We start from the raw sequence: 16,299 nt of genomic DNA, 5'->3' as shown, positions 1-16,299 counted from the left end.
AAGAAAAATACAATACTTTTAATTTAACAAAGGTATCATATGGAGAAACAATGCTCTTCTATTTAAGCATATTGTTGTTTTTTTCACTCTGACATCCAAAAATCCAAAGAGCTTGTGTTTTACACCCATTTGACGAACTCTTCTTTGTTTGCAGTTACAGGTTTTTCTGCATTCGCTATGGGGGAAAATCTTAGAGCATAAAATCATGCTTGTGGCCTGAACTGTTAAAGTGGATGAGCAAACTCATGATCTAGGAAGCATGCAGAGCAGAATTTACTAAGATGTTATTGTTTTTATCAATCTTTGTTTTATCCAGTATTGTGATGATTTAAAAGCTGTTTAATCCAATACTGCTAATGGTTTCTTAGCAGTTAATATAGATTATCTTTTAAAACCTCCTTTTATTTTGAGAAGGTAATACTAACAGGATGAGAAACTGAAGCAAGGAGAAGTGTGTTGATTTTCAGTGTATTTTTTTAATTTGATCAAATGATTCTTAGTGAAACAGAACTTTGGGAAATGGTTACATTTCTCACAATTTACACACACAAAAAAAACGTTGTCAGTGAAATGAGAAGATGAGATTCTTTGCTTGGCAAAGAAACAAATGAATAAGTGATTGCTTTCCAAAGAAATTAATAAAAGCATTCACTGATCTACAGTCATAAGGGAATGTAAATATGTTGGGTTGGATCCTGGGATCTGGCTGAGGAACACGTGATACAAGTTAGGAGTTGGGGACAGTACACAGGTGGCTGTAAACCACCTTTGAACTCCCCCAATCTTGGGACCATTAGCATGCTCCAATTTGCACCAGTGCCAGTAGCCCCAAAAGGACACTCCAGCCGCCAGGGATCATCAGGTCCCTTATGCTGTCTACAGGAGGATGTGGCATAGGAGTTGTAGGCAGGAAGGTAGACTGTTTTAAACACAAATATGGGCACACAATACTCCTCACATATCAAGAACAGATTAAACTAATGGCCTAATGAATGGAGACAATGTTACTTCACTTCCTAGTACAGGATTTGCCCTTTTAATAGTACCTTAAATATATATATTTTATTTTGTTGTTGGGAATTTTTTTGTTGTTGTTGAAAGTTTACCTTCATATTAGCCCAAAGTTTCCATATTCTAAAGCTTGTCCTTTGGAGGTTCTCTGTGGTTTGACACCACTTGTACTTTGCCTTTTGGTAAATAAAAGGAGGACTTCAGCTCTAAGCACACTAAAGAACATGAGAAGTATGTAAAAGTTTGATATTTTATGGAAGTGTTCCTGTTTATGACTTACAAAAGGAATAATTACCCTCTCATATCCTAGTGGATTTATCTGCTCTGCTGGCAAAGGAGGCCTTGTCTACACACAATTTGTGCACCATTTAACTGAATCAGTTTCTAAAACTATTTAATTAAATTGAAGTGACTCCCTCCCTAATATGGACACACTTAAATTGGTTTAAATGTCTTAAATTGGTTTAGTTTATGTCAGTTACAAAATGGCATAAGATGAGCTGCTTTAAGATGCTCTAAAACTGATATAATGGTGCCCGGCACAAAGTTGCACCCATTTACCTAAACGGGTGGAAAAAAATCACCTTTAGTTTGACATGTGCAGCTCTGCATGGGAAAGAAAGAGTCCCACTCCCTGAGTTGGTTGATTGACAAACTGATGCTCCAATGGGAAGCCTCTGTTCTTGGAGTTGGCAGTTACTGGCAGTTGTTTTGGCCCAAAGGGGATAGAGGTTCAGAACATCTCTAGAGAGAAGAAACAGTAATTGAAGGAAAAGAGGAAACAGAAGAAAGGCGTGAGCACTCCTAGAAAAGAGAAGGAAGAAAGAAGCCATGTACATTGACCAGCGCTGGTCCTAGGATACACTGGCCTCACCACCGACTTTTGTGGGATCTCAGGCCTCCAAAATCACAGGTGATACTGAATAGAAGAGGAATAGGGGCTCAGACCCTATGCTGATAGGTGCCCAATGAGAACCTGGATATGGATAGATACATAGCATAGAAGGATAGGTCCTGTTTAGAAAAAGAGAGTCCTTGAGCCTTTGAGATCTGCTGTTGTCCAATCATTTAAAGTCAGGGAATATACTATGTTCCTGGTTTTAAAAAGACACATTTTCTTTATGCTATATTTTGTCACATAGTAAAGGGAAACCTTGGGGATAGAACTGCAGGGTGCAGGCAAGAGGGAAATATCAGGCTTTTAAATTTTTCACTGTGCATAGGTGCATCCTTGGGGCATTCAAAGGTTGTGCTTGTATATGGTGCCTCCCTACTGCTGAAGCGGCTTCCTGCAAAGCACCACTCCAGCCAGTAGTAGGTGCTATAGTAAATCTTCCCATCTCCCGCTTGCTGGCTGCCTCTGCTGAGGGGGAAGCTGCGGGGAAGGCTGCAACACTTGCTGCACATAGTTTAGAGCTAATCCCCAAGCGTGGCTGCTTATCAAGCTCAGGTCGCCAAACCAGGAGGGGTTGCAGTGGGAGAGGGGCCTGAGACAGGAAATGGCAGGCAATGTGAGTATGTCAACCCAAAAGTGGGAAGCCAAGCAGGGCAGGGGCAGGAGTCTGATAGGGGGCCTACTGAGGTGAATCTGAAACAGGTGGGACTAGACTACATGAAAGAGAGAGTGCATGGGGAAGGAGGGAGGGAAGCTGGTAGGTCTGTGGTAGAGATATCTTGCTGTCAGAGCAGTGCAGAAAGTAACTAAAGATGCTCATGTACAGTTGGAGGAACTCACACCCTAAGGGTATGTCTTCACTACCAACATTAAAGCGGTGCCGTGGCGGCGCTTTAATGTGGCTGTGTAGTTGTGGCACCAGTGCTGTAACCCACCTCCGCGAGGGGAGTAGCTCCCAGCACTGGTGCACTGACTACACAGCCACTTTACAGTGCTGAAACTTGCAATGCTCAGAGTGGGGAGGGGAGTTCAAACCCTGAAGCAAGAAAGTTGCAGCACTGTAAAGTGCCAGCGTAGACAAGGCCTAAGATCTTCCTCAAGCCACCTCACTCTATATCACAAGCTCCTAACCTAGTGAAAGGCAAAATGATTATAATTGGTAAAATAGAAAACTACTTACAAGTAATGTAGTTGAATTCCCCAATTGCTGAAAAGAGTGGTGGTAAGAGATGTATTTAGGAGAATATTCCTGTGTGCGTGTGAAGAGAGTGCCAACAGTGACAGTCCCAGGAGAGGTGACAGTGGCTGTCCCATTTTTTGTGAACGGACCCAGTAAAGATTATGGCAAGTGTTATCTGGCTTTCAAGAGCTTGTGAGGTAGTAGAGCCTGCAGACAATCCGGTTCTTGCAGCAGCCGTGGCTCTTGCCTAGGAGATTAAACAGGTGTTTACTTTCCTTTCACAGGGAAGCCAGGAGAAATGGTGGTGGCTTCCAGATGGGAAATTCAGGGCAAAGCCTTCCATTGCTCTCTCTCTGTTATGTCCCCACTTATATTGCAAAGCTAACAATGGCACCCCCAGTTGGTGTGGCAGAGTGAAGGGGAAACAGGATGAGGAGAGTTGTTATAGGAGCTGGCTCTAATGTACCATTGAAATGGCTCTTTGGGAGGAAGAGAGTAAGGACAGTATTCAGTTAGGCTTATAAAAAAGTGGTTTTAAGTTAAGGTTTCTGTTACTAGGATCCACCATTGCCTGGAATCATATCAAACAGCAAACAACTGGAGCATCTGGATAAGTACACATTTTAATTTCCCTTTTCTCTGTAGGCTGGGTCTGGTGTATTTAATTCATTGTTTCCTAAACTTTTAGAAGCAACTCCTGCCCCTTTTTCTCTGGGTGCAGAGGTCCCTCATGCAGCAGAATAGGTTTGATTTTGCTCCTCCAGGGATAAAGAAAGCAAAATTTGGGGATGCCACTCAAGGCGTAAAAAAGCACAGACATTAGTTTTAATGGGGGCTGTCTACATGCTATCATGTGGAACTAAATAAGGGCCAGAAGATCTGCTGCTAGATAAATTTTGTATGCTTTTCACCTTACCAGAAGGATGCAGGGGCACTAGGACTGTGACAGCTACTCTAGCCATTAGCATCAGCCACAGAATGACTCTTCAACCCAAAGGATGGGGGAAAGAGATGTGTATTGTCTTGAAAATAAGGAGAAGTTGATGATAGGTCATGGGACCTAGACGGAGCCAGCTCTGGATTATTCTAGCTTTCTCTGACTGGGAAAACAAAGTTGGTCAGTACAGCTTTGCTCAAAAGATTAGTTTTAGTTAATATAATTTGATTAAGTGATAAAGGACAGATACTTGATTGCATTATCAGTCCAGCAAGGGCTGATAGAGATGAAGTGGCGGGCCAAAGTCAAAGCGGTCATAGAGAGGTCAGTTTCTGTCAAATGAAATGCAGAGTATATAACACGTTCATTGTGAGGTGATTTTCTAGTTTATGAGTAAGAAGTTCTTACTAAATGAGAGCTGCCAGTCAACCAATCAGAATACTGTGCTTGATGTTCTGAGAGGTTTGCAATATTTATAAATTAAAGTAATTGGCGTTTCTTTAAATGGTTAAGCTTAAATACTTCTAAAAAATTGATTTTTTTTAAAATTGGGCTAAGGGTCCATTATGCATCCTAAAAGAGCAAAACAGGGCACAGGCCTAGCACTTTCCCTCCCTGATAGGCATCCTTAATTCAAAGGTTTACTTATGCTACACATGGAAATGGGTTGAGTGGCTCTTCTGTATTGCCAACCTCAAATGTTCAAAATTCATGAATCGGGTCTCAAATATCATGAGAATAGTTTACAAATCATTCATTTAAAAGGGTGCTTCTTTTTACTGCAAACTTTTTTTTTTTACATGAGATTGTTACATCTCACTTGCTCTCAGACCACACTCTAGTTTCACATCTTGTCTCATAGGACCATAAGTGTTTGAGTATTTGTTTAACAGATTCTGTCTATTCCACTTGTACTTAAGCACTCTGTACCATTTTGCACAGCTGAACATCTAGCAATTATTTTTTTTAAATGTGGGGCATTTTGCTATAAAACAATAAACATACTTACTCTGTGCTGAAACTAAAAATAATAATAAAAAAAAATCAATCACTTTACTTCTGGACCTGAAATCTCCATCACAAAAGTTAGCAATGTATATATCAACCAAATATACATATCTTGGGCGTAGGGTGACCAAATGTCCTGATTTTAGAGGGACAGTCCAGATTTTTAGGTCTTTTTCTTATATACGCTCCTATTACCCCCCACCCCCACCCCCTCCTGATTTTTCAGATTTGCTGTCTGGTCACCCTACTTGGGCGGGGCACTAGTATAATGGATTTGTTGATTTCAAGTGTTAGCAGAAAAGATGATCTAGCGTCAATGTTCTGTTTCTTCTTCTGGTATTAACAAATTTCTCAAGCTAAGAGAAGCATTTTTTAAAAAAAATCTGCTTACATTTGAGCCTTCTCAACCCTGCCAGTCTTTACAAGCAGTCTTGTAGTGATAGACTTTAAACAAAGAATTAAGGGGGCTCATACACTGCCTTTGTTCTTAAGGAGGCAGAGATGAAACTCCCCGCCGCTAACGGCTATCAGCAAAGTGGCATTTTACTATGGGGTGTGTGGGGGTGTGTGTGTCGTACTTCGACTTACGATCGTGCCACGTGTGCACAGAGCTGAAAAGCTCACTTGGAGGCGATCTCTAGAAAAGGGGAGTGAACACTCGATTTTTTGTTTGCCCTCGTCTCGTGTGAGACATGCAGGTTTGGCTGGCTGGAGGCGACACCACTAGGCTGTGCGCATCTCTCCTCCTCCTTGCAACTGCGACGGGCTTAACTCACTGCAGTGCAAACGGATTCCTTTAAACAGGGCGCCGGGGAGGAGGGCATAGCACAGGCTCTGCCGACAGTGGCACCACCGCAATGAACTGTGTGTGCTGCGGGGTTAGTGGCGTGAAGGCGGCCGGCCCGGGCTGTGCCCCGCCTCCAGCGCGAGCGCAGAGCTGCTTTCCTCTCCCCGCGCGCTGCGTGTTGTTCAGTTAAAGGGACAGTTCCCGTTTGATGCGCGGGGCTGTGAGCTGGAGAACTAGCGCAGCACCCCAGCGGCGCTGGAGGAGCACGGCAGCCTGCGCGGCCACCCTGCGCTCCCGCCCCCGCCAGCAATCCCCTCTCCGCCTTTCCTACCGCCCGCCCCTCTCTCCTCTCGCAGCGGCCGAGCGGGGATGGTGACTCGGTCCCGGGTCAGACCGCTGCTCGCTCTACCCCACAGCCATCCCCGCCTCCAGCTCTGGCTACCGCCTGGAGCGCCTCCGTGCCCGCGCAGCCGGCCGGCCACCAGCCTCCTCGTCCCCACCCGACACCCCCAACGGAAGGAGACTTCTCCAGCCCCGCCCTTTCCAGCTCCCCATTCGCGCCAAACGAACGTATGACGTATTTTCTGCGTGGCCCGGCCTCCGTCTTCCTTGTTTTCAAACTGAGTGGGCGTGTGTGATTGGCTGGCGTAGGGGCCACGAGACTAACGGTCGCGGGAAAGCCGCGGAGTCTGAACGGCAAGAGCTGGGCTACCCTGGGCAGCGCTAGCGAGCGGGTCCGCGCGGTGCCTGCGTTGGTGCGGGGTCAGGAGGAGCCTGGAGTGGCGCCTACTCAGTGCCGATAGTAGCAGCGCCGGGGAGCGGTCAGCGCGGGGCCTGCGGCGTGGGAGCGGCCGGCAGGGAGCCAGGGTGTCGGGGGGCGCGTCTCCCCGTGAGCGGGGCCCGTACGGAGCTGGGAGCGGCCCGGAGCCGCGGTCCCGCCATGAGCTCTGTGAACCGGCTGCAGGCCGTGCCGCGGCGCCTCTTGGTCCGGCCGGCGGACGCCCCGATCCGGCAGAAGCTGCTGTTCCCAGCCGGTAGCGACGAGGACGACGACGAGGAGGAAGGGGGTAGCAGCGGCAACAGCACCGGCGAGGACTCCGCTTTCCAGGAGGCGGACTCGCCGCTCTCGGCAGCCCGCACCCCGGCGCGGGGCGAGCCGCCGCCGCTGGAAGAGGAGGAGATGGAGCCGGCGGTGTCCGCGCTGCCCGGGGATGAGGAGGACTCATGGGAGGAGGAGGGCTTCGGCTCGTCCCCGGTCAAATCGCCCGGAGCCTACTTCATGGCCGGCTCGCCCTCGCCGCCCCTCAAGGGCCGCCGGTGTTGCGGGGAGTCGCCGACGCATTTCACTGTAGGCGGGTACCGGGTCCGCAGCGAGGAGCCCCGCTCCCCCCTGCCCGAGTGCCCCGGCACCCCGCCCCACAAGACTTTCCGCAAGCTGCGCCTCTTCGACACACCGCACACGCCCAAGGTGAGGAGCCGGGCTCGGGGTGGGGATGGTGCCCGGTGGAGGGGCTGGGGCTGCTCGTGGCACAGTTCCCCTTTGGTTCTTGGTCCCTTGAAGGGCGGCTGCCTGTAACTTGTAGCACGTGTGTGCCCCGTGCTCCAGCACAGGGCGTGGCGCGGCCTGTGCACAGGATTCCCGGAGGAGCTGCCTGTAGTGCTGGGTCTCTTCTGGTCCCCAGTTGGTCAAAGCACTGTACATATAGGGTCCCCCATATCCTTTGTTGTTGGGAAGGTCTTCATTATCCACCCCCTTGGTTGTGGTGTCTGTACAATGTGGGGGAAGGGTAGTGAGGGGCCTGGCTTTGTGGCTCTTTATACAGCGGGGTAGTCAATAGGCCAAGGGTGGGCAAACTACGGCGTGGGGGCTGTATCTGGACCTTCAGACATTTTTAATCTGGCCCTTCAGGTCCTGCCAGGGAGTAGGGTTCAGGGCTTGCCCTGCTGCAGCCAGGGAGTGGGGTCAGGGGCTTGCCCCGCTCTGTATGTGGGTCAGAGATACAGGCTCCGGGTGGCACTTACCTCAAGTAGCTCCTGGAAGCAGCGGCATGTACGGTACCTTCTCCATATCCTACGCAGAGGAACAGCCAGGGCCTCTGCATGCTGCCCCTGTCCCAAGCGCCACCCCTGCAGCTCCCATTGGCCTAGAACCATGGTGCGGGGCAAGCCTGGAACCATGGCCAATGGGAGCTGCAGGGGTGGCGCCTGCCAACCGGCCAGTGTGCAGAGCCACCTGGCTGCCCCTCTGCATAGGATATAGAGGGAGGATATGCCGCTGCTTCTGGGAGCTGCTTGAGGTAAGCACCACCCGGAGCCTGACTCCCTCCCCCCCATAGCTGCCCTCTGAACCCCTCAGTCCCAGCCCAGAGCGCTCTCCTGCACCCCAAACCGCTCATCCCCATGCCAGAGCCTGTACCCCCAGCCAGATCTCTCGCCCCCCACCCATGCATCCCAATCCTCAGCCCGGAACCCCCTCCCACACCCTGAGCTCCTTGTTTTTGGCCCTACCCTGGAGCCCTCACTTTGCCCCCCCGCACCGCAATCTTATGAGCATTTATGACCCACCATACAATTTCCATACCCAGATTTGGTCTTCGGGCCAGAAAGTTTGCCCACCCCTGCAGTAGGCAGACCGTGGACATGATTGCCAGATGCTTTGGATTGAATGGGTTCTGAAACCTCTTTATTCACTTATTATTTTAATTGTTGTGGTGTGAAAAATGTTTCTCTAGAGTCTGGATCTTGACTATACCTTGACCAAGAAATTTGGGTCTTGTATTACAGTAAGGATTCCTGCCTAATGTGGGCTAGAACCAGCCCACCTGTGCAAGAGAAAATACTCTAGGGCAGTAGAACTCTATTTACTGGAAGAGCAATGTTATTGGCAGACACAAAATGTTGGATGTCAGGAGGGTGGTGGGTTAGAAGTATTAATAGATTTGCATTACACTTCCACTTGTTTGGTAGATTTGCAATATGGACTAACAATACTCAGTAGAAAGATAAGGTGGGCAAGGTAATACCCTTTATTGGACCAACTTCTGTTGGTGAGAGAGAGAGAGAGAGAGAGAAGCTTTCTAGCCACACAGAGCTCCTCTTCAGGTCTGGGAAAGGTACTCTGAGCTAAATGCAAAGTGGAAAGGATTGTTCTAAAGAACTATTCTACCTTGAATATGTGTTAACTATTTAAAGCTAAACAATCCTATCCACCACCTTGCATTTAGCTGTGATGCTCAGAGTACCTTTCCCAGACCTGAAGAGGAGTTCTGTGTAGCTGGAAAGCTTGGTCTCTCTCACCAATAAAAGTTAGTTCAATAAAAGACATCTCACCCACCTTTCTCTCTAATATCCTGGGATGGACCTGGCTACAAACACACTCTGTATAATATAGTTTGTAAGGGAAATGATAGGTCTGTTTCCTTTTAAGTGTAAGGAGTGAACTGGAACAGAAAATGGTGCTTTACAAACTCTTCCAGCAGCATCTGGCTCCTTAAATATAGAATTGCACCAACAGAGGATAGCTGATGCAGGGAACCTAAACACAAACAAACAAAACATAATAGCCCATTTCATTCCTCTGTGCCTGGGATTAAAAACAAAGTTATCATCTGTGTTTCCAGCACCACTGCCAATTCTAGAGCAATCGTTACATAACATACTTGGTTAGCCTGTAACAAAAAAAAGTTGGCATCTTTTGCAGGTCCTGCCCACAAATTGTCCGTTAAGATTATGTAACAGATGAATCTGGTTTGTTTGGTACTTTTTTTAAATTCATACTTTAAAGTAGGTGATCAGCCTGTTGGTTTGCCACTATTTTATTAAACAGCAGAAGAGTTTTCCAGTCTCACTTTTTGATCTTAAAATTGTAGTTCAGTAATTGAATTTTGTCAGCTTACTTTGATTACATTGTCATTGTAAATATGTATGAGCTGTTAAATTGACCCAGTTCAATCCAATGTGGAATTTTTAAAAAATTAGGTTTTGTAAAACAAGTTGTAGGAGTAATAGGCATATTTCCAGTACTTCTAAACGCTGCTGTTGACATGTATTTTGAAGACACACTCAACTTTTCAGTCATGGTTGTCTGAATTTTATCTGTTGATGTGTTTAAATGTTCTATCAGTTTGTCTGCATGTTTGTTTGACAGCATCATGTAGTTTATTTCCATTGTTTCTGTTTTGTGGGTATTTGATGCCTGAGCAAAACTTTGTTTGGGGGGTGAGGAGGGAAGACATAGAACTTACAAACTACAAATGGCTAGAGGGACTTGGGACTGCTGAAATATGACCAGTTTCAAAGGAATATGTAAGCTGTTTCATACTTAAAACAATTATTCCCATGCCAGACTGCCAAACAAGCTGTTGCTGCTTGAATACATGGAAATTGGAAAACTGTATTTATTTGGAAATGTACTATATAAGTATGGAATTGGCTAGTCTTTTAACTTTCTGTGCTGAAAACTAATGTATGTAAGTAATTAAAGGTAAATAGTCTTACTTGATTTATTAATTGTTGATAAAAGTACACTTGGAAAAATACTTTTACTCTGAAAATGGTAACAGGAGATCAATCGTAATTAATGTGATTACATAGCATGTAAGTGTGACTTAAATGTCAATACTTGCTTGTATCAAATACAACAGGAAACTTGCTTTGTGGGTGGTATATGCCATTGAACTCTGATGCATTTGAAAACTCAGGGTATGGCTACACTTACAAATCTGCAGCGCTGGTAGTTGCAGCGCTGGTAGTTGCAGCGCTGGTCGTCCAGCTGTGCAGGGCCAGCGCTGGTGTGTGGCCACGCTCACAGCTACCAGCGCTGGTGTGTGGCCACATTTGCAGCGCTGTTGGGAGTGATGCATTATGGGCAGCTATCCCAGCATTCAAGTGGCAGCAACGTGCTTTTCAAAAGAGGGGGGTGGGGTGGGCCGTAGTGTGACAGGGAGCGGGCGAGAGAGAGAGAGTGGATTTTTGGAGCCAACACTGTGTGTTACCTTCCTGCCTCGAAAAATCAGAACATGTTCCTGATCCCTTACCCTTAACTCTTAACTGCAAACAGCCTGCAGCCAACAGACTCCCTCTCTCCCCTCTGCCCCGTTTCTGTCAAGCAAACACTCACTCCCTGCCTGCCTCATCTCATTTGATTGTTCACAGATTGATCACAGCAAACAGGAGCTGTGTTTGTAGATAAGCAGCTCCGGGATCAATGGAGCTACGGAGCTCCGAGTTCACAACAAAACAAAGAGAGGAGAGGCTGCATAACAAAACAAAGAGAGTAATTTATAAAAGCATTCTGGGATATCTGCTAATACCCTGGAGGCCAATAACAGCGCTGGTGTGTAGCCACACTTGATGACCAGCGCTGCAATCTTTATTCCCCATGCTGAGCCAGGTGTACGGCCAGCGCTGCAGCCAGGGAGTTGCAGCGCTGGATGTGCCCTGCAGGTGTGGACACTTGCGAGTTGCAGCGCTGGTGGAGGCTTTCCAGCGCTGCAATTAGTAAGTGTAGCCATACCCTCAGAATGAGAGAGTGAGAAAGCATGTGCCTGCCCAGGTCAATACTAGGGATTGCAGGTCATGACAGGCACTGGATGAAGCCCTGGCAGCTTGGCTATAATCTATTGTCCAGTCTTTCATTTTCCCACTTCTTCCCTCCAAAGGAGGCTTGATGAACATATGTGATCGGGAGGTTGCCCTTGGCTTCCAGAAATAGTAGGTTTGGGGTTATGGAGAGAGTGGTTTTACTTCATTTTCAATAGGTGACCTTTCTTCACTGTGAAAACCTCTCTTGGATTGAAGTAAATTCTGTTACAGTATCTGTGTATAATATGAACTTTTCAATTCTGAATATTGAGAGGACACCATATATTTTGTGCATTTCTAGTGCCCCATCAGTGTGGAACTGAGCACTAGTACCCCAATCTTCTATTTATAGGGACTAACTTTTTTATAGAAGGTAGAAGAATGAGAATTTTATAGGCAAGTCATAACAAGGCTTTATTGTGCTGCTGTGTAGCTGAGCCAATAATGTGTGGTAATTTAGTGTTTAGTGGATTAGAGTTCAGCGTGGTTATATATAGTCATGCTTCATGGTCTTTCTGTTGAAAGAGAATCGTGTTAATTGTTCCATCCTTATGTATGGTCTTTTCCTGACTAAAAAGTGACCACCTTTTCTTGCCAGACTTTAAAAAAAAAAAAAGATTAAAATGTTAGTGTTTATCTTTATTCTGGCAATTGCTATGTCATACTAAAGCATAAAAATTCATACCCAAGTGATTTACATTGGACAAATTCATTCCTGTTAAGCAGATCTTGTGCCAATTTTATGCTGATTAAACAGCAGTCATCATTAATAACAACTTTCTGGAAAACCTAGCCAAATGTGCCCAGTTATGAGTAGGGCCCTACCAAATTCACCGTCAATTTTGGTCAATTTCACAGTCATAGGATTTTTAATAAATAAACAAATCATCAGGGCTTCAGATACTTAAATCTGAAATTTCACAGTGTTATAACTGGGGGAGCCACCCAAAAGCGGATCATGGGGGGTGTGTGTCAGTTTTGCCACCCTTCTGTGCTTCTGGCGGCGGCACTGTCTTCAGAGCTGGGTGGCCAGTTAACAGTGGCTGCTGGCCAGGCACCCAGCTCTGAAGGCAGCACTACCACCAGCAGCAGCGCGGAAGAGAGTTGGCATGGTATGGGAGGGCCTTAGGGTGGAGGGAGGGCAAGGCCGGCTTTACGAGTGGGCAACCACCCAAGGTGCTGTGGTTATGGGGCAGGTCTCTGTGGTCACACACCCGTCTCCACACACAGCAGCCCAAGGCCCCTTTAACTCCTGAGCGCCAGAACGATGGGCACAGAGCCAGGGGATGGGCAGTGCTGGTGGTGCCCTGGCCGAGGGCTCCTACTGTATGCCAGGCTCCAGCTGCTGGTCCTGGCTGGGTTGGTGAGGGAATGGACTTCCTCTTCTCCTGCATGGGCTACTCCCGGGGCTGGGTCAGATCCATATCCAGGAACATCCCCTAGCTCCAGGAAGCTCTGTGGCTGCTGACTAGGACCCCAGCTCTGAAGGCAGTGCTGCCACCAGCAGCAGTTCAGACATGATATGGTATTGGCACCTTTATTTCTGCACTGCTGCTGGCTGTGGTGATGCCTTCAGAGCTGGGTGGGAGGCCAGCATATGTCGCTCTCCAGCTGCCCAGCTCTGAAGGCAGTGCAGAAGTAAAGGTGGCAATACTGTGACCCCTCTCCCCACAGCCTTGTGACCCCTAGTTTGAGAATGCTAGTCTTCCCCGTGAAACCTGTATAGGATAAAAGACCAGATTTCACAGTCCGTGACATGTTTTTCATGGCCGTGAATTTGGTAGGGTCCTAGTTATGAGTGTCTGAGGGCTTGGCTACACTGGAGAGTTGCAGCACCGGTAGTGGCTTTACAGCGCTGTAACTTACTCCCCGTCCACACTGGCAAGGCACGTACAGCGCTGTATCTCCCTGGCTACAGTGCTGGATGTACTCCACCTCAGCCTGGGGAATAACGACTGCAGCACTGGAGTGCCAGTGTAAACAGTGATTAATCTTACTACGGTGTAACTGACCTCCGGAATTTTCCCATAATGCTTCTAACTAATGAACTCATTGTTTTGTTATGATGCCTCTCTTTGTTTTGTTGTGAACTCGGGGCTCCCGGAGCTGCTTATCTAAAAAACAAACACAGCTCCTGTTTGCTGTGAATGAGGCAGGCAGGGGGATGAATGTCCACAGCTAGTGTTTGCTTGAGGAGACAAACAGCACGGCGGGGGGAGGGGAGGGAGTCCATCGGAGCAGCTGCTTATCTGGTCTGAAGGCTATTTGCATTTGAGTGAATGAGGGGTGGTGGAAGTGGTTGGAATTTGCAAGGCAGGGAGCTGACACAGTGTTGGCTCCAAAAATCCCCTCTCTCTCTCCCCCCTCCCCCACGCTCCCTGTCACACTCCACCCCCCCCCCCCCCTTTTTGAAAAGCACGTTGCAGCCACTTGAACGTTGGGATAGCTGCCCATAATGCACCACTCCCAACACCGCTGCAAATGTGGCCACACTGCAGCGCTTTCCCTACACAGCTGTACAAAGACAGCTTTAACTCCCAGCGCTGTACAGCTGCAAGTGTAGCCAAACCCTAAGGTACTGATGAGCCTTTTTGTTTTTTGTAGAGTTTGCTTTCCAAAGCTCAAGGAATGGGCTCCAGTTCAGTTAAACTCCGTGTAGGATCCCTCTTCATGAATGTTGGGAAGTCAGAAAAGCGGGATGCTGTTATGAGACGGACACCACATGTGAACATTAATCCCTTTACTCCAGACTCGCTGTTCCTTCAGACTTCATCTGGACAGTGTCGTAGAAGAAAGAGAACGCATTGGAATGAGTAACTCATACTTCTTTATCAATCTTATTTTAACCATTTTTAGTTGTTTACAAAAACATTGTATTGCTAAATTTCCTCGGAAATCTCTAGTTAATTATTTCCCTAAAATCAACAGATCCAAAATGTACATTCTATTTAATAGCAATAGGTATCTTCAAAGTGAATGACAGCCAGAAATATATTTTCTGGGTTGCGCTGGGGTACAGTGTGATGTGCATGACCATAATCTGCAGTGGGATTTTTGTCAAATGGAAGGTAAAATCGGTTTAGTGAATCCTTGGATTAGGAGAAGAATTAATAGGTGAACCATACTGTCCAGACACGGATTTGAGTTGGGATGGGAAACTGGACAAAATCAAGTAGTAATGTTTGTCTTGATTCTGCTAGATAGAAACCAGAAAGGGGAGGCGATAGGGTGGACATTTAGCAGTGGGCATCAGCTGCAGCAGTTTTTAATCTCCTAGAAACAGGAAAATATATGCAAGAGAGCTAAATTTTGTAGGTGGGTATTACCTTGTGTGATTTCACATTCCAGACTTTTTGGTTTGGTTTTCCATTAGCTTGGCCTTGGTAGAATGTAAGATTTGGAATTCTTATTGTCTGTCTTTAAGATCATCAAGACTTACTTATTCAATAAATTAATATATTATGAATGTAACTTTCAGCTCTTGTGGGGAGGACATGGAAGCGAGTGACGGAGAGCTTGAAGATGAAACTATCAGACCTGCCAAGGTAACAAACTTACAGCTTTGTGTTTAATTAGTAGTGTGTATCTGCAGACCTAAGTCTTACTTTCCCCTTTTTAATCACTGCAGCGGATCACAATAACAGAAAGTAATATGAAGTCGCGGTATGAAACAGAATTTCATGAATTGGAGAAGATTGGGTCTGGAGAATTTGGTTCCGTGTTTAAATGTGTAAAAAGGCTTGATGGCTGTATCTATGCTATAAAACGGTCCAAGAAGCCCTTAGCTGGCTCAGTTGATGAGTAAGTATGTGTTTTTTTTACTAAAAGCTAGATACTAAGTCTTGGTTGCCTTTTTACTTTTTTTTGCTTCTCCCATATGAAGTGTTCCGTTGTACGCCTTAAAATGAGACTTTCAAGATGAATCTAAGTTTGCAAGTGTTTATCTGCTTTACAGCTAATACCTTAAAATAGAAATCTAAAACTAACTTTTCATCAGCCTTTCTGAAGTTAAAGGGTAGTGTTGTGGTTTATGTGAAGTGGGAAGAGAGACTTGGGTTCTCTTCCCAGCTCTGTCACAGGGATTCTGTATGATCTTGAGCAAATCGCTCTAGTCATCTGTAAAGTAGGGATAATACTGCCTTCCATTAATGGTACATATGTTACACTGATGTCTGTAAAGCCCTTTGTGATCCCTGCTGGGAAGTCTTCACACAAATGCAAAATGTTAAGTATTGCTCCATGTCCAGTTTGAGTGAAGGATAAAGTCGTTAAGCAGGCCAATTTCTTTTTCTGGTTCTTTTGCACTTGCACAATGCTGTTTAGTTTACAACACTTCAAGGGAATGGTTAAATCCACAATACTGAAGTCTTTGTGAACAAACACTAGCATAATTTATGTTTCAATCTTAACTCTTTCATCTAATGCATAAATGTTTAGTTCCCTTTTAAACTTTTGACCAAAAGAAAGGTTCCACAATTGTATCATCAGGAGCCTTTTCTGAAACTGTTCAATGGCAGGCCTTTAGAAATGATGTCAATGGTGCTTTAAAAGCATAGTGAATTTGCAGCCCCTTCTCTAGCCTCTCCCGGTGGTGAAGTCTCAGTTGTTCTTGAAGTGGAGCTATGCAACCTGATGTACAACAAAAGCTTGTATTTTATCAGTGGTTAATCTTTTTATAGTATAATATAAATTATTTAAAAACCTTAAATACTCAATCACTGACATCAATGAAAATATAACTTCAGATACTGCCCAATTAAATCTGTAAAAGACATCAGCCTTAAGTTTATAATAGCAAGGTGGATTGTTTCTTCTTTTCATTGGTGAATGGTGTTAGATAAGTTGCTTGATAACAAAGCAGTATTGACAGATGAATACCTGTTTTTCAGGCTCAGTGT

General features: G+C 46.1%; 1 protein-coding gene and 1 long non-coding RNA gene across 7 annotated transcripts in view; one reads left to right on the top strand and one right to left on the bottom strand.

Moving 5' to 3' along the window:
* Positions 1-688: 688 nt before the first annotated feature.
* On the bottom strand, positions 689-5,103 carry LOC120404673. Of its 2 annotated transcripts, none has more exons than XR_005598105.1 (3): positions 5,033-5,103; positions 3,087-3,333; positions 689-1,755 (listed from the first exon to the last, which is right to left on the bottom strand). It is a non-coding gene; the product is annotated as an uncharacterized LOC120404673 (long non-coding RNA). The 2 variants fall into 2 exon arrangements; XR_005598104.1 differs by lacking the exon at positions 5,033-5,103 and adding an exon at positions 4,003-4,344.
* Positions 1,726-16,299, top strand: part of WEE1 (WEE1 G2 checkpoint kinase) — a 29,872-nt gene continuing 15,298 nt past the window's right edge. Inside the window, exons 1-5 of one of the 5 annotated variants that reach the window (XM_039537561.1) lie at positions 1,726-1,924; positions 3,645-3,700; positions 14,006-14,214; positions 14,880-14,946; positions 15,030-15,202. In XM_039537561.1, coding sequence (XP_039393495.1) covers positions 14,030-14,214; positions 14,880-14,946; positions 15,030-15,202 — 425 coding nt within the window. In that variant the 5' untranslated portion in view covers positions 1,726-1,924; positions 3,645-3,700; positions 14,006-14,029. Of the gene's footprint in view, positions 1,925-2,388; positions 2,523-3,644; positions 3,701-5,284; positions 7,287-14,005; positions 14,215-14,879; positions 14,947-15,029; positions 15,203-16,299 lie in introns of those variants that run through there. The other 4 variants (XM_039537562.1, XM_039537563.1, XM_039537560.1 and 1 more) reach the window with 4 other exon arrangements.

The sequence above is a fragment of the Mauremys reevesii genome, linkage group 4 (assembly GCF_016161935.1).
Source record: "Mauremys reevesii isolate NIE-2019 linkage group 4, ASM1616193v1, whole genome shotgun sequence".
In the NCBI taxonomy this organism is placed as follows: Eukaryota; Metazoa; Chordata; order Testudines; family Geoemydidae; genus Mauremys; species Mauremys reevesii.
This window is presented reverse-complemented; position numbering and strand designations above follow the sequence as displayed.